This window comes from Molothrus aeneus, chromosome 4 (assembly GCF_037042795.1).
Source record: "Molothrus aeneus isolate 106 chromosome 4, BPBGC_Maene_1.0, whole genome shotgun sequence".
NCBI classification, from domain to species: Eukaryota; Metazoa; Chordata; class Aves; order Passeriformes; family Icteridae; genus Molothrus; species Molothrus aeneus.
In genome coordinates this window covers 33808529-33826461 of record NC_089649.1, presented here as the reverse complement: position 1 = coordinate 33826461, position 17933 = coordinate 33808529, and the positions used below count along the sequence as shown (strand labels likewise).

The window sequence follows — 17933 nt, the reverse complement described above, 5'->3', positions numbered from 1 at the left end:
AACTGCATGAAAGTCTTTTTGAAGCACTCACCAGGATGGCAGACTAATATACTGTAATTACTATGACACCTCCCAGTTATCGAGTTACCTGCTCATTTTCCTTCCATATTTTACAGTGTCATGGGAAAGTGACTCAATGTTTCTACTTGCAACTTTCAAACCTCAGACTTTGTATACAAGCAAAAATTCACAATTAATTTCCAAAAGGCAAAATCTGTCAAAGTACTGAAACAACCACATAGACAAGTTTAGTTCAATCCAATTACTCTGGCTCAGCTTCTACCACAGTTTTATAAATCAAAACAAGATAAATTCCACCACACAGCTCAATTTAACAAAGATATAAAAATACCAAAGGCCTGCCATGAATTTCAGCACACTGATCTCTCAAACACAAAGCAGTGATGTGATGGCCTGGAGATGTGGCTGGTGTCAGAGTCCAAGACCTCTAGGCAGGTTTAAGACTTGCAGTTCACCTGAAGATGAATTACATTACCCACCCATGCTCCAAGTCTGTTAAAAGTTAGTCAAATTTCTTCTTTAGAATCATTTAAGGAGGACAGCTGTTAGTTCTATATAACATAAACAGATTGGTTTCCTATAACATGAAAGGATAGCACAAGACTATTTGTAAAGAGGGCAGAACTTAATGTACACATTAACAGATTTAACACTCATCAGTAACTCTTGCTGCACAGCTATGAAAATACACACCTGGATGTCTTTAAAAGAACTCTAGGAAATTCACATAACTATTTACTATGACAAAGACTTGATTGTTTAGCACACAGAAGAGTACTAGGGATCATGTACTAGAAAAATCATCCACCGGGAATAATTATTTCCACATAATCAACAGGCCTTTGAGCTGTGCCTACTACCATGTGTACAAACAGTTCAGCTGAACTGTGACTTCTGTGCCCAGACAACCTAACATGCACTGAGATCTCCTACTTAATGCCTGCTGTGATATTATCCCGAGTTCTGCCCTTGCCCTTTTGCCTTCTTTTATTCATTTTACAGCTTTTAAAGTGATAATCTGCTAAGAACATTCCTGAAAGACACATTTAAAAGCATCTAAAGAGTTGCTTCATAAAGCAAGCCTACTGTTGAAAAGTCCTGAGTGGCTTCAATTCAACTCTCAACAAAAGGGTTAGAGAAAAAATGTGGACTAAGATATATTTAAATACAGACTTCAGGGACTTTGGCTTTATCTGAATTCTGCAATACAGATTGCTGAGGACAGTAACTCTTTAAAATTCTCTTGACAAAACATAAAATACTCAGTATCTTATTGAAGCATTTCCAGATCTCTATGATCCTGACAGAGATTCTCAAAGAAAAGGTACAAAGAGAAGAGTTCCTCATGTTTAACAGATTATTGCAATTACCACAAAAAGGTAAGGATTCTGACCACAAAATATTACAGTCTGAACCTAGACAGAAAAGGTACTTGGCTAGTTGGGGGATTTCAAAACATAAACTTACATGATTAAGGCTATAAGTATTTATTTATAGTCAAAAAATTGTATCCAGTAATATAAAGCTTTACCCAGTAACATTGTATACTCTTTACTGTAGGTAAACAGATAAAAAAAAGCAACTAACAAAGCCTTTAGAAATATAGTTAAATTTTATTTTTGTTTGCAGTGAAAATTAAAATATATTTCTTATAATTCCCTTCACTATTTCAGCTCTTGGATCAGCTGGTGCTCATCAGGGCCCACCTCTTCTTCTTCATTCAAGTCTTCTTTTGCTTCTGCGTCTGTCACCTCGGGGTGACTGCAGGCAGCATCCCTAGCAGAAAGCTTTTTCATTTTGATGTTTGGCAGTTTCCTCAGATCACCATCCCATTCTCTTAAAGAGAAAAAATAGGTAATGAAAACCAGTTGCCAACAGAAAGGAAGGAATGGCAGAGTTAATTCACATTTCCTCAGAAGATGCTAACTCAAGTGAGGCTGCTTTTCTAAGTTATCTTCTGTCCCACTGTGGTATGAATGAGCAACAAAGATTTCACCTGATTTTGTACACTACAGAAGCTGTAATTTCTCTATGAAGAAATAAGTACTTTCAGATGTGATATTCTGAAACAAAAATATATGATTCACTTTATTCCCAAAGATTAACTCTACCCTCAGTCACTTTTGGCCACCTGCTTTTAGGTTTGTCTCATTCAATTTGCAGTCTGGTAAGCAACAGAAAAACAGGTCAGAAGAGTTTCTTCATCTGGAGGCTTGATTTGCATATGTGACATCACATGTACATAAGTCCCTGGTGATTTATGGTAAATGTTAACTTGTTTTATGACTGACTTCAAGAGAACACAAAAGGTTAGTAACATTAAATCATATGGTGAGTGTATTATTGCAAAAGGCTGCATGAAGGAGAATGGGTTGCTTTAAATATAAGTCAAACCCAGTACTCACTTAATAGAATGCTTTCTTGATTATAGTAAGTGCACTTCATGGATAATTTTTCTCAAGGGCAGAGACAGTATTTGCCAATTATATGATATGTTTTTCCTTTACTAAGGCAATACAACAATACTTCTATCTGATGTCCCTGTTTAAGAAGTCAATTGCATATTTATAAATACAGCAGTTTCTCTTTGGAATTTCTGGCTTTATTCCAACATCCTGTAAATATGACTTCTGGCTACATAACATCTCTGCGAGTCAGTGATATAGCATTCCTTGCAACATAAGCATTCCTAAGTTTTTTTTTTTTCTTCCTTTAAAGTATTTCACTTGATAGAGCTGTCAGCAAAAATGCTCGCTCCATCTACTATCAGGACATACCAACATGCTGGCCCAGATGAGCCAGCAGCAAGTTTCACAGCTCCCAGATCTTTTAACTGGATGCAAGTTGTAAATTCATTTAAGATTTTTAACTAGTTTATACACACATACCAACACTACTGTGAACAGCTGAAGTCAAAATTTTTGGTCAAATATTATCTGAGTCAATATTATTATTAAGTATTGGTCAAGTTATTATTATTATTAATTTTTGGTCAAATATTATCTGAGTCAAATAATATTGAGAAAAAAAAGTTACTTAAGTTACAGAAATGGCATTCTAACTGTCGAATCTAAAACTTCCAATGTTCTAATTAATAACTGGCACAGGTGGTCAGCTTGTAACAACTAAGAAATGCCAAAATAGCAGTACCATACCTACTCTGCTCTTTCAAATGACAAATTCCTTGGCAGTTTTGCGTAAGTTCCTTTTTTTATGAAAAATTACTTACAACAGGTGAACTTCAGAAACACTATTTTGCATAAACAGATTATTAGTAATAATAAAAAACCTACCTGAAAAATTTAAGATGCTTTCTGTTCATAATGTCTGGGATTTCTAATGGGAAAGAAATTAAATTCTGTTAGATGTGTTACATTATTCAAGTGAGTCTCATTTCAAAGGGAGAAATGTGAGCTAAATGGCCTCTAACCAAAATGGCTACATACCTCCCTTCCATTGCAACCAAACTGTTCTAAAAGAAACCTGCCATACATATATACAAATAATAAATAAAAATAATAATACAAATAACTAAAGCAATGATACATATCTGTATTACCTTTGCTAGTAAAAAGGAAGGCAAATATTTTGTATTGGGACCTGTGGAACAGACCATTTTGCTTTCTTCCTTCCAGAGTAGCTAAAATCTTCCTACTAAAGTGTAATTTATAAATTTAGGCAGATTTTTACATAGGATGCCAAAGCTCTTTTGCCTCCCTTCTCTGTCCTTCTTTTCTTGGTCAGTCCTGGAGTGTTACAAGCAGCCTGTTAACATCACCACTAATTTATGGAGATTGATACCTTAGGAGCCTTGACATCTTCCCACAGTATAAAACACCTCATTACTGTCTATGAATTGTACAGATTTCACAGCCAGCAAGCTTCTCACCAAGACAGATGTTTTCTACCTTTCTAACATTAAATCCGCTTTATTTTAGCTCTTAAAATTGTGACATTTCGGCAACTTTTATATTGTCCTTGAGCAAACAGTTTTACTTTTGTTCATCGATCAATTTCCTCAAGTTTTAGTGTAATAAATAAAATCATGCTATCAATGCAGGACTATGGATGATTTTGCTACTACAAAACAGAGGATGATGATACCTGTGCCGTTTATCTTTGTGGCCAGACAGTGCAGAAAACTACTCCTTCCTTTCATACTTGGTCATGAAGTTACCAACTGAAGAACAATAATATATGTGAAATGTTTTGATAACAATTACAGTGATTTCTGCAGACTGTTCCTCAGTAAACAGATGAGGTGATACTGCTCACAGCTGAGCAAGCCAACACAAAGAAACATTTACCTAGTGCTTTCTGAACTGCAGTCATGGCAGCACAGTGGCAAATGCTGGAACATCCCAGCTCCCACAAGGGAAAGAAGTTCTTCCCTTCTCCCAGGTATTTTACAAGGGGCAATCAGTGCTAATCCATTTGCCCCTAGTAGTGCATGTAGTGATGTAAACAGTGAGTTTGGCAGAAGTGGCACCATGCTGAGATTTGTATTTTTTCCTTTGATAAAAGCACTGATTCAACATACCGTTCAGTGTTCTTGTCAGAGAAACCAGGACTACGTGACAAGAGTTTCAAATTAAGTCCTTTCATTTGTTTTCCTTTTTTTTGGAAAACATATAATAGGTTTAAGTTATGCAGACCTTTTCCAAAGAGAATATTCTAACAGTCTTATCTAGCCTATCATTCAGGGCTCACCAACATCATGAGAAAGCAGGCACTCAGAGGAAATTCTGTGACAAACCAAGATTTGGCACTGAATTCATCTTTGTTGCTTTGGCAGTGGCAAAATTTTTAAGCTACAGTTACATGTGTGTTTACAATATGTTACACAATAAAAACTACTGAGTTGCAAGATTAAGAATAGTGCTGCATATAGAAATAAATTATATACTGCACAGTAACTGATTTTCTAAATTATGCTCTATTAGTAACACTTGTCTAACTCAGCTGCATCTCCTTAGCATGCACCAATGTCATGGTTTTTGCTGCTGCTTGTGAACTTCTTCATTTGCTTTAAAATGTTAAGTCATAGGAGCATGTTTTTCTGAACTAAAGACAGAAAAAAAATGTAAGAGAGAAATACAGAACAAGAATTAGTAGGAAAGAAATGAAGACAGTATTTTGGGGAGTAGATTATTGTCTGGCATTTCTAAGACAAAGTATTCAACAATTTATGCATTTAGCAAAACAGCAGTGAAAGATGGTAAGCAAACATTTTCTAATGTTTCTGACCCTTTCAGATAGTTTTACTTTTCTCTCTTGTGAGGATGAACAAACAGCCTGTTAAAAAGAAGGAAACTGTAGATGCTCTTTAGGCAAAAAATTATTCAGTTATACAATAATGATCACTACGGAAAACAGCAGCTAACAAATAGTACAGAAGTTACATTAGCAGATAAATGGAAATGATACAGTCTTCATCTGAATTAAATTGATTTCCCTGTAATGTGAAGCCTGCAGAACTAATTAATAAAACTAGTGTATTTAGTTTTAAAAGCCACTTTCCCCCAAGATAAGTATTATGCATGATAGAACATGTAAGGTAATTAGAAGCAAATTATCAAAAGTGGATGGTGTTCGAATGAAATAATTATGATGCTTTTCCACTGAAAGCATACTAACTCTGGATTACAAATAAATAAATAAGTATCTAGCATTGCCTTTCAATAGCTTTGCTATAAACATGTAATACCAGATTAAACAGAAAACCCAAATACACAAAAATGAAAAGAAGAGGAAGAAAACTGCAGTAAAACTACTGTAGATGTATTTAAGGAGTAAGTGACAAGGAGCTGCTAAACCTCAACAACATCACTGATACTGTTCCCTCTATAGCTACTGTTTAAAAAAAGACTACAATTTATTATATTTCAGGATGTCTACCACTTTTGTAAACAAATTCTTATATTTTGTAAAGGGTTAGTTTTTCATTTACATATATCCTTGACAGGACAAGAGGAAATGTCCTCAAGCTACACCCAGGGAAGGTTCATGTTGGATGTTAGGACAGATGTTTTTTCACTTAAAGGATGGTTAAGCATTGGAATGAGCTGCCCAAGGAAGTGATGGAGGAATCAGCAGCCCGGGAAGTGTCCAAGAAATGACTGGATGTGGCACTTAGTGCTATGGTCTAGTTGACATGGTAGTGTTTGGTCAAAGGTTGGATTTAATGATCCTGGAAGTCTTTTCCAACTTAATTGATTCTATGATATAAACAGACTGCATCAAAGGTTAGTAGACTTCCCTAAATGAAAAGAATACATACTATGCAGTCTCTTCATAGCAAATGCACATGCATACAAGAAATAACTGGGTTCAAGAATGGGGGGGGGGAAAAACCCAACAAATCTAAGTCAGTTGTAATAGCTCCACTCACTAAAGCTTCTAGGATTAATAATGAGCTAGAGGCATAAAAGCACTGTTTCCAGCTGATTTCCATTTATGCCCAATCTCTAATTACAGTATTTAGTTGCTATAGTACTTAGCAGCAACTATTTTCTCTGAATGAACACTGTCCTAGACAGAGAGCAAAACCTGCAACAGCTGCGATAACAAATAATGAATGATTTTAAAGTGTATTTAATATGTGAAGTTGCACTGTGCTCTCTGAATGCTTTACTTACTAATTCTATAATAACCTCAAATTTTGCCTACAATATTTCTAGCTTATTCATGATTTTTATGTTGTGGTTGTGTATTTGACATCTTTTTCTCTAGCCTTACTGCCTTTTTTTGTCAGCTTTCCACTAAGCACTAAGGACAAAAAGAACTAAAATTTAAAAGCAAAAAAACAAAAAGAACACATTCTACAATTAAGCTGTTTGATGACAATCACAGAATCTATTTTCCTATTACTTTTTCCCTCTCCTTCTAAGACATCAAAGATGATGCATGTGGTCATACAGATATTCTTAAATTCCTCTGCCTCTGCACTGGCAAAATTTTAAAGTCATTAATTTTCTTGATTTGTACAATACATATCAGGGTGTGCTGATTTTGGCCAGGGTAGAGTTAATTTTCTTCACAGTAGTTAGCACAGGGCTGCATTTTAGATTAGCTGGAAATGGTGTTGATGAAAACAGGATGTTTTCATTATTCCTGAGCTGGGCTTGCACAGATAAGACTCTTTCTGCTCCTCAGCCCAGCCCACCAGTGAGGAGGCTGAGGGTGCACAAGGAGCTGGGAGGGAACACAGCTGGGACAGCTGACCAGGGAATATGACACACAACCCAAACCTTGCTGTGCTTTGAACCCTAACTACAGGATAATGTAGATTTTTCATGTTTTCCACAAATTATTTTACTATTAGAAGGATCAATTATGTCTGGATAATAATTTAGCATTAAAGCCAAGTTTACCACTCAACTTCAACCTGTACATTATTGGTTAAAGCAAAATACAAACACTGCTTGACTATCCCCAAACAACTCTTTTCTTCTTGCACTTTCATGATCCCTTTTTCTTTCTTATTTCACCAAACTATTGCTGCTTCACTTCAGCCTAGTTCCAGCCATCAAATGAAGGTCAAACCAGCTGCTGTACAGAATTCAAGGCAGGTGCATTAAAAGCTCACTTTAGTTTGAAAAATAGGCTATATATGCCTGGACTGAAAAGACAGTACCAACAAATATGCAGAAAGAAAGGCAAAAGTAGAATATGTGAGTCAGATCTCCACCATCTTTTTTTCTCCTTTTCTTTACCGTGGCCCTCCTCCCAAATAACTCTGTAAGGCACAAGCACCTAGCACTTAGGAATTTCTTTGAAGAGAAAAATAAGGACAATGCCTAGAAAGTTTGCTTAGATTCTGGCCTTGTGAGCAGGTGTGAGGACTGAATTCTTTCTGATACTTTTACATACCTATTCCATAGCCCTCATACAGTTGTCTTTCACGTTCTATTGTCTGCTTGATGACAGTTTCCCGTGAACCATGCTGTCTTCCTTGTCTGCCTTTAATACTGTTTTGTAATTCAATCTGCTCCAATTCAGCATTGAATCGACACATATAACTGAAAGAAATAAAATCCATAAAAGCTAGATGCAGTCATACAAAAAAATTGCAAAACATAATTACTCTGATAAATTATTTTACTAATTGTATTTATTTTCTAATTTATTTTATTTATTGGAGCCTCAAGGAGTAAGTAGTATGAAATCTGCATGTTCAGGTGTCACAGAATAACCCAACAAGCCAATGCATGTGATTACTACTGTCCAAATAATTTCAAGTCCTCTACGCACTACAAAACTAGGGATATACTTAAATAATTAAAAAAAAAAGAAACTACAAAACGACTTATTTGAGTAATTCTTGTATGACTATATACATCTCTCAATATTTGTCACTGGCAACAAAATCAACTACTTAATATTATAATTAGCAATATATAAAAGTCCTCCTCTGAGTCATCATCACATTATTTTTAAAGAAAAGTCAAGCTTTTTAATCTTGTTTTTAACACCAGTCTTACTTTTCAATTAGTTCACCAGCTTCCTTCTTTGTGTACTCGATTTTACTGGGATCAAGGTGACTTTGAAACCATTGCAGTTTTTCTCCTACAAGAATAAACTGAACATTAATGGTTACACCACCACTGTAGCATCAACACATATTAAAGTTTCTCAAAGTTTTTTAAGCCCCCCCCACCCCCGCCATTTTTCAAGATTTTGAATGGTATCAGAGACTCTGATACTGTGGGTACCAAGTATGAAGGCAGCTGTAATAGAAACATTTCCACATCATTTCAGAATTATTTTAAACCTCCCTTACATGAAAAAAAAAAAAAGTTAGACTTTTTTTTACTGGAAATTAACTAAAATATCTCTATATCAATTACGTAGGAAGGAAACTTAGAAAGGGGGAAAAAACCAACACAGTGGCTGAGTAAGAGTTCTGGTTGTCACATCTGTTTTTAAACAGATTAAACTGAAAAGCTGCAGGATCAATCATATGGAAGAGAAAAATATTTCAGGATGTGTCTCCAAGTTTTGAATTTATTTGCTAACACAATGTGTCTTTTAAGCTACATATATCATCTTCTTCTACAAGCAATTGTAAAAAGCTTGGAGACCAAAAACAATAAATTTGTGTACAGATGTACAAAACACTCCTTTGGTCTATATTGCCCTGCTGTTGTATACATTGACTGAGCCCCAAATTAAATCCTGTATATATTAAGTGGACATGTCAGTTATTTCAGTATTTCAACCAAGTCTAATTGATGATTGCAGAATCAGATTATAGAAAAAGAAGCTCTAACTGGATGTCTAAAAAGTTGATAAAACTCAGAATCTCTACTAAGAAACTGAATACTGTACTCAGTAATAGAAGTTTCTGCTTACCGATAATACTTAAACGCAAAGCTTTGTCAGTCTTCAACCTAGCAGAGAAAAACCAGATGCGTTAGCCAGGAATGAGTCCCATATAAACAATGACCTTCATTTTATTCTCAAAAAGTTGGGTTTTTTTCAGTCACAATGAAAGTCAAGGTATAATTTCAAATAGAAATATTTGACAACTTCCAAATAATGTAAATTTTTTTCTGTTTCATCCAAAAGATCTACTTTCTGGTAAAATTACTAGCTGAAATTTGTCCAGTTTACCTATTAAGCTAAAAAGTTTCTTGGAAGAAAAAAAGATGCACTATTTTTCTCAGAGCACAACAAAAGGAATTACACCAAAGAGCTGCATTGTCACAATTTCCTTAAGTATTTCTGATATTCTTGTGGTATGTTTAATGAGTTGGCAGATTTCACTGCACTGCATTCTTGCAAATCAAGCATGCAATGTGAAAAATACCATTCTGTTACCCTAAAGCTTGTAATAATTAAAGTTTGTGCTTAGTGAACAGTAAATTAATATGTTAAGAAACCAAAATTAACAACTTCATTAAGGAACTCCCCAGCTCTGTCTCACAGTACTTTTAAGTCCACTTGAATCTCTGGCAGGATACTCAAAAGCCTTCTGTACTCTATGAGGTGTGGGTATACGGTTCTATTTGGGATTAATTTTCGTCCTAATTAGGAGTTCTCAAAAAAGAGACGTTCTCTAGCAGGAATGCCTAAGCCTCATACTCTTTTGTCCTGAAGGTGTCAGATTCAATCTGCATCAAAGGATCTTGCAATGTTCTGTTGTATCCAGAAAGGAAAACAAGACATTATTGGGGTAAGTATGAAATTTTTCACTGGAAAATATATCCCAGCCATGAATATTCAGTGTATATATTCAAGGATATCTGATAAATTGACTTCTTCTTATTAAATAGAAAAATTGGTAATGGATTAAGTAAATCATAAAGGCTATAATTGACAAATAATAAATAATGCTAAAATTCATCACAGTTCAAAGCTATTGTGCTCCTTTATTAAATTCCTTTTACTCTGTAAAATTTAATGAGCATTTTAGAGCTAACTGAAGTAACTGAGAGCACAGAAGTCTGTCACCTACCACAAAAACTGGAATCAAAAGATAAACCCTTACTTTTCCAGAGACAAACATACTTGCATCACTTGTCCACAAACCTACATTATTAAATAACAATTCAATTTTTCAAGAAGCATTTCATCCTTTGAAGACTCCCTAAAAGCCATGTACAAGCAAATGCACAGCATGTATGAACTGCTAAGAATTCCACTAATGTAGTGGGATAGAATATAAGAAAATAAAGATAGTGCAGGAAGTAATCTCACCCCTAAGGAGTTGCAGCTGGGCCAATTATCAAAGATTAGGAACAGGCCTGACTTTAACAGGCCACAGCTGTAACCAATGAGAAGAAGAGTGCTATAAAAGAGTGGGGTGGCTGGGTGGGAAGGGAACTGGAGTCAGTTGGCTGTGCTGTGAAGAAGAAAGAGTCAGTGCTTGGAGAAGCAGCCCATGAGGGAAACACCAAGAAGGTATGGAACTTTTGTGATAAGGAGACAACAGTATGGAACCCTTGCAGTAAGATGACAACACACTAATACATTAAAGAAATTTCTACTTCTATAGATACCCCAGCATGTGTAGAAGAAGCCTTCAATAAAAGCTGGGCAGGCTTTTATCCTCAGAGGACTTACAGCAGGGAGCTTTGGATGCTAACAGCATCCAAGAAAAGGATGCATACTTCCCTTAGTGGAACTCCACACCATCAATCCCTGCTGGGAACCCTGCAAGGCAACGCTGCCAGACGAGTCTGTCTGCAGAGCTTTGCCATGGAGCAAATAACAACGGCATCTAAGAAAGCTGCCTAAACAGGATCATTTCACACATCTACATTCTAAAACACTAGAAACTGCCATCTGCACCTGCTAAGGGCCACTAAATCATTTATCAAAGCAGTGAAGTACAGAACCACCATTTCTTCTGGATCAAAAACCTTCAGTCTCCTGGTGCACACAACTAATTTCAGTATGAGAAATAATGAATGATCGGCTTGGATGTTGGCGTACTGTACTTTTTATAAAAACCTCACCTCAGTGGCTGCTAGAAGACAATAGCATTAGCAAGGAGGCTAATCAAATCAGGTGAGTCAAAGAAACTTCCTCTCCTCTCCCTCGACACAATGAGTAATAGCTTTTGCTCAGGAAGGAGAGGTAAGGTCAGGGATGCAGTCTTGTGGCAGGCAGTTGTTTCTTGATGATTTTCTTCTTCACCCACCTTCCAGAAATCCTCTGCTTAGGCAATGATTATTAATAAGAATGATTAGTTGTTTTCTTGATGTTTACTAAGTACTTTAAAAGTCAATTCTACATGTTCCTTTAGCAGCTCTTTATCTCAGATATTTTATTCAACTGTTTTTCTCTAAATACTAACAATGAATAAGTATTTTCCAAATGAGATTATGAACTCAGTATTTTTCCCTGATAATATCCGTAAGTGCAAATGCCATCTATGGGTCTGAAAAAAAGATAGGCTTTTCAGAATAAATAATTTTAAACGCTAACAGTCTATCAGGTCCTCATAAGGAATCTGCAAGAGTATGTCACAAAGCATCACTGCCACAAGCAATGCAAGTAGAAGCACAGTGGATCAAGAGAGATTAGGAAGTTAGGGGAAAACTTCAGAAAAAGCACACACAGTGTTCTACCAGAAAACATTTTAAGATTGCTTACTCCCAAAGGGTCACTTCACGCCCCATCACTGTAAAAACTCCTTAGATGTCATATTTCAGAGCATGTCAGTATTAGACTGGCTTATCTGTAATGAAAATGCACTGACTACTAAGAAATTGATCATGCATGCTCAATAGAAAGGGTCCATTTTGACTCAGGAGGGAAAACAACAGGAATAAAAAAAAAGTGCAGCTACATTAGCTTTAGCTACCAAAACCAGATATGTTTTCCTGCAACTGCAGAAATACCTGACTGCTGTTAGTACATGACTACTACCAAAGTTTCATTAATTTCTCACTATGGTCAGGTTTCCTAAAGTGTAGAAAAGTTAGTGTTCTACTACTGCCAGTGAAGCAGCTATTGCTGTCTCATAAAAACATCCATGTAATAATTTAACAGAGCAAACAAGCTGCCTAAAGGAATAAGAATTCACATGTAGATTAAGAGAGAATAAACTGGTAGTAATACACTGGCAGTTGTCGCTGCTCATTAGACCTTGAAGAGAATTCAGAGGAGATGGACGCAGGCAAGGAAAAAGTGTAATTGAAGTGAACAAGATGATTTAAGATTGTAGCCAATTTTCTAAAAGCAATTGGTTTGTCTCCTCTTATTATGGTTAAGTATAGTCTTTTGTAGTACAGTCACAGTTTCTGGACAGTAAGCTTATAACTGCTGTCATATTTCCTTATGAATGCTTGCAGTGAAGAGTGGACAATGGAGCCCACAAAAGACTTCTGCAACTTAATGCAGAATTTCTCCCTCATTTTTCCCAATGCTGCATTTTAAATTTTCAAATTCCTTGTGGATAATGTCTACCCTTTTTACTATCTCATTTCGGCAAAAGATACTGCAATATGCATCTCACAACTTAATGCAATTTTCCTTTCTTTATAAAATAAACAGGAACAATCACAGTAGTTATTTCCTTCCCTCCATCCTATAGGAAAGTTAATAAGCAAATAGAAGCCTAAACTGTCTCCAGACAAGCACCAAAGGGAAAAAAAACCAACAAAACCCAACCAAACCAAAACAAGCAAAACAAAATAAACCACACAAACCCAAAAACATTGACTTCTATAAAAGATATTCTCACCCTCCAGTAACACACCACTCAAGGGTTTCCTACACCCTACACCTTTGTGTTAAATAGTAATTAACAGATAAAATGTACATATGTTCGAAAAGATATTACTGCACAAATTTAGCCAGCCACAATTAAAGCATCCTCTGGCAAGGAAATCCACAGCTTAATAAAATAGTACAGATGACCTCTATGGACTTCCTACATTCACTGAATACTCTAATCCCGTTTTTCCATTCTGCAGAAGTGCACTAGCCTGTACAGAGCAATTATCCTCCTTACTCAGATCTAGTGAGATCACATTGAGAACTCCATTTCTAGTTTTGTGTCCTATTCATACTTCAGACAACTTTACACAATAACAAGCATGGTCAAAAAAATGCCAGATTTGTAGACTGGACTAAGGAAGAAAATTCTGTAGAGATTACAAGGCAGCTTCTATTTACCACCAAATGATGTACTAACCTTCCACCAGAGAACAGGGCTGTCATTCAATAGAAGCAATTTGGAAAATTGTTTAAAGACATTTAATAGACCTGCAGAAGCAATGCAGAAGAATAAAACTGGTGTGAGCTATTTCTTTTTCCCTAGAGTGTAGGAGTGGAAAGCTTTCCTCCATTCACAGCATCAGAAATTTGTCTTGTCTTTTTCAGAGCTATGCAAAATCCAAGCCTCACCATTATATTACAGAAACTGAAAGCTAAGTAATTACAACAAAAAAGTTCAACACGTGTTTAATTCCCAATATTTAAAAAAAATCCTGAGAACTTACCAAGCTGATAGTAAAAATAGAGATTCAAAAGAAATTGGAAGTCTTAATAAGTCTTTTAAAAACACTAAGGGGGAAAAAAAATCATTTTCATGTCTTTCAAATTAAATTGCTCTTCAAGCCAAGACAATACAAAAATAGAACATAGAGAATTGGAGGATGTTTTTAGTGCAACTGATTTGTAGAAACCACAACAAAAGTGATCTATCTACAAAATACAGAATGTTAGTTAACTGTTCAGGCCCCAGAAGTGTAAGATGTAGAAATCTTATTTATAAGATATAAAGATACAAAATATAAGATCATTTTGCTATCACAATATGCTGTGGATGGTCAAAACTGACACACTATTCTTGGTGGAATGGTTTTCCTATGCAAAATGAAAGGTTACATCTTTTACAATCAGCCTAGATTGAAATAGCAAGGATAGGGCTTCTTCAAACACATCAGTGACCGAAGGAAAACTAAAGCTAATGTAGGGCTCTTACTGAATTGAGGGGCACCCTGGCAACAGAGGAGACACGAGGCAGAAATACCAAACGCCTTCTTTGCACGGGGCTTGACTGCCAAGAGCAGCCCTCAGGAATCTCTGACCAGGGCTTAGGAATGTCAGAAGGGAAGACTTTCCCTTGGCCAAGGAGGATTGGGCTAGAGAACACCCAGGAAAGCTTGACATCCACAAAGCCATGGGCCCTGAGGGATGCATCCATGAGTGCCAAGGAAGCTGGCAGACACCATGGCTAAACCACTCACAATTATCTTTGAAAGGTTGTGGAGATGACGAGAGGAGCCTGAGGACTGGAAGAAAACAAATGTCACCCTGGTCTTCCAAGATGGCAAGAAGGAGAACCCAGGGAACTACTGGCCAGTCAGCCCCACCTAAACCACTGCAAAGGCGACAGAGCACCTCATTCTGGAGGCCATCTCTATCCACATGCACAACAGGGAGGTGATCAGGAGTAGTCAGCATGGATTTACTAAAGGCAAGTCATGTTTGACCAACCTGATAGCCTTCTATGATGAAACAACAGCCTGAATGGATGAGGGGAAAGCAGTGGATATTGTCTATCTCAATTTCAGCACGGCCTTTGAATGTTTTGCTGTTGCAAGAGGAAAGAGGAAGAAAATGTAGCACTCCAAGAAGAAACATCACACTGTTGTCCCTATCAGCGTAACCACACCAGACTGTCACTAAAAGACTCAGTGTGCCACGTCACAATGAATAACCAGTAAGTATTGCTCCCTCACTAAGTTTTCTTGTGCATGTTTTTCTGTATGGTGAAGTCACGAATGCACGCACTAAGAATCAAGTAAGATGAAGTCATCTTTTGTGACTAAGAACTGTGAGCATTTTTTATGACACAAGGCGAGAGAGCTAAGGGACAAAGTGGTCAATTTAGCAGTAGAAAAATAATCTGCAATAAAAAATTACTATCAATAGTCAGAGAGCACAGAAAAAAATACAAAACAGCAGGGAAAACCTCTCTCACATTAAGAATCTGCCCAATCAACACATGCTGCTTGTGAATTCTTGCAGCAGCCCTGCTGGAGGCTACATGACCCCACTGTGGCAGCAAAGGCCCCCCTCCTAGGGAAAGAACGGTGCAACTGCTATGGATAAGGTTGTACATCAGTCCCAACAATAAAACTGCACAGTCCCTGGACCAGGAGGTTCCAATTTAACAGCTTCAGACAAATGAGTATTTGGGCTCAGCTCACATGGTCCATCCAGACGCTACAATTTATACAGCATTATCTAGTTTATGTAGTGCTATATTATACTTAGACTGAAAATGCTTTAAGCTAGCTTAGTAACTTCCTAAATAAACATATTTATGCATAACAACAAGCAAGCTTAGACAATGTAATTTAAAGGCCAGCATTCACCAGCTGTCTTTTCTCTCTGTGAGAGGGGGAGGTAAAGCTTAAAAGCATGGAACAGCACAAAACCACCAAAGAGGAGTTAACTATACAGTTTTATTCAGAAGTCTGTCTTCTGCAGGAAGGTTTCTGGGTTTTCCTTTCTATTAACTCAGCATTTTAGCAGAAGCAGCTAGACCCCAAGCAGGATCCTTACTGAACTTGAAGTAAAGCCAAACTAGGTGACTCACCTTCATGTGAAATCACCAGCATCATGCTATTCAGATTATCAAAGGCAAGAAATCTAACTTGTAAGGACAGCACTCAAAGTAAAGCAGCAGAACTACACACTTGGTATAACCTGATTTAATGGATGTAAACCTGTCACTTCACATGGCCCAGCAGCAGTGGCAAGTTATACAGGCCTTTCTTTTTTCTTGTGGTTATATCAGCCTAACAGTCCATGTCCACTACCACAAATAAAAAGTATCATTTGTGATGTTATTCTTTGATCTGTACAGAGGTTTTGCAGTCAACTTACTTTTCTTTCTTTTCCTGTTTGTGTACTTCCCTTGCAAGCTGTGCAGCTTTTCTGCTGTAGGGATGGATAACTTTTTTCTCTTGCTTCCCTCCTTGAGGTTTTCTTAACTTTGGCTGAAAAGACATCAAAGATACTACACACTAATAAGGCTGAGTAAAACATCAAAGGGGAAGAAGTACACACCATGGTAAAGACTGAAAAGGTCATGCACTGGTATCTAAGAAAGCCCTTAACTTTCAGTAACATGTTATCAATTTCACCCACTTCAATAACAAAATTACTTGAAGCCAGTACATGCTGTAACAAAACCACTAGAGCACAGGAAATGCTGTAAGAAATCGTACCTAGTGACTACTGTCAGAATACTTACTTTGTAGAACTCTGCAGCTAGGAAACTAATATTAGCTGTACCTTTGCAGAAAAATGTCCCCATTCAAGCTCTTATCTGGGTTTCTGACAAGAGCCTCGTGTAATTTGTACAATGTAATAAAAGCGATTTTCTTGTTCCTCCCCAGAGATCATTGGAATGCTTCACACCAGGGAGCTGCCAGAGGCTTCCCTTCTGTACCCCTTCATACTGCACAGAGAGGGAATACAGCTCACAAAGTTCCAGAGTATGGTAATACTGCTCTAAATTATGCTACTTTCTGGTAAGAAAATGTTTGAACAGAACCGAATGGCTTTATGAAATAATGTGCTAGTTAACTGCACCCAAAAGAAACACCTTAAAGCAAGGGGGCTTTCCTACATCACAATAAATGGGCATCAGTAAACGCAGACTATAGTACATCCAATTCTCTGCGATAACATCAGTGCTTAGGGCTGCGAAAAAAAAAAGATGTTGTGAAAGACATGGCTAAAGACACGGCTACTTCGAACACCTCGGGAATTCTCAGGCGGCGGCACCTCCCACCTGCTCCACAGGCGGACCGCGCCTCTCCCCGGCCTGCCAGGGGGGCCCAGAAGGACGCGAACCCCCCGGGAGGAAACGCAGCAGTTTCTATGTGCAAGGTCGGTTCACCGCCGGTACCGGCTCAGAAGGTCGCGAACCCCACCCCGGAGCCAATGCAGCAGTTTTTATGTGCAGGGTCGGCTCACCGCCGGTACCGGCCCACAGGGCCAGCACACCAGCGGGCTCGCCTCCCCAGGGACGCGGCGGAGCCGCTTCCGGAGGGAATGAAGGGGCCAGGAACACCGCGTCCCCAGAAACGCAGGCTGCGGGAGCCGTACCCCTACCCCAACCCCTATTCCTATCACTGTCCCTGTTCCCGACCCTATTTCCATTCCCAGCCCGGCACACGCACCATGGCGAGCGAGCCTCCTTCCGGCGCCGCGGTGCAGCAGCCTCAGCGTTCCGGGCGGGCGCGCGGCCGGCGCGGCGGCCGTTCCGCGGCTGTTGGTAGCTGAAATTAATGGGGCTGCTGGTGCCCGTGAGGTTGAGATAAAAGAAAAAGTAGAAGTAGTGCAAGAACCTGGTGATCATTATGATGGAGAAATTCCAGAACTGGAATTCCACAACTTTGCCAATGCAAAGAAAGATCCTTGCTGAGCTGAAGAAA

General features: G+C 37.8%; 1 protein-coding gene across 3 annotated transcripts; it reads right to left on the bottom strand.

Annotated features, from left to right (window-relative positions):
• Positions 1 to 1614: 1614 nt before the first annotated feature.
• On the bottom strand, positions 1615 to 17733 carry TMA16 (translation machinery associated 16 homolog). 3 transcript variants are annotated; one of them, XM_066548242.1, is made up of 7 exons: positions 17679 to 17733; positions 16375 to 16487; positions 9376 to 9413; positions 8505 to 8589; positions 7894 to 8042; positions 3315 to 3357; positions 1615 to 1857 (listed from the first exon to the last, which is right to left on the bottom strand). In XM_066548242.1, the coding sequence occupies exons 1-7, from the start codon at positions 17679 to 17681 to the stop codon at positions 1686 to 1688; spliced, it is 603 nt and encodes a 200-aa protein (XP_066404339.1). In that variant the 5' UTR covers positions 17682 to 17733; the 3' UTR covers positions 1615 to 1685. The 3 variants fall into 3 exon arrangements, with proteins under 3 accessions (XP_066404339.1, XP_066404337.1, XP_066404338.1); XM_066548240.1 differs by having other exon boundaries at positions 16375 to 16507; positions 17679 to 17696; XM_066548241.1 differs by lacking the exon at positions 17679 to 17733 and having other exon boundaries at positions 16375 to 16507.
• Between the last annotated feature and the right edge of the window lie 200 nt (positions 17734 to 17933).

Excerpts from the sequence above, each read along its gene's own strand:
- TMA16 (XM_066548240.1), bottom strand. The coding sequence starts at position 16,499 with ATGTCTTTTCAGCCAAAGTTAAGAAAACCTCAAGGAGGGAAGCAAGAG. Across the intron at positions 9,414-16,374 it reads AAACAGGAAAAGAAAGAAAA|GTTGAAGACTGACAAAGCTT; the intron begins GTAAGTTGACTG and ends TTTCTCTGCTAG. Across the intron at positions 8,043-8,504 it reads GCTGGTGAACTAATTGAAAA|TTATATGTGTCGATTCAATG; the intron begins GTAAGACTGGTG and ends TATTTCTTTCAG.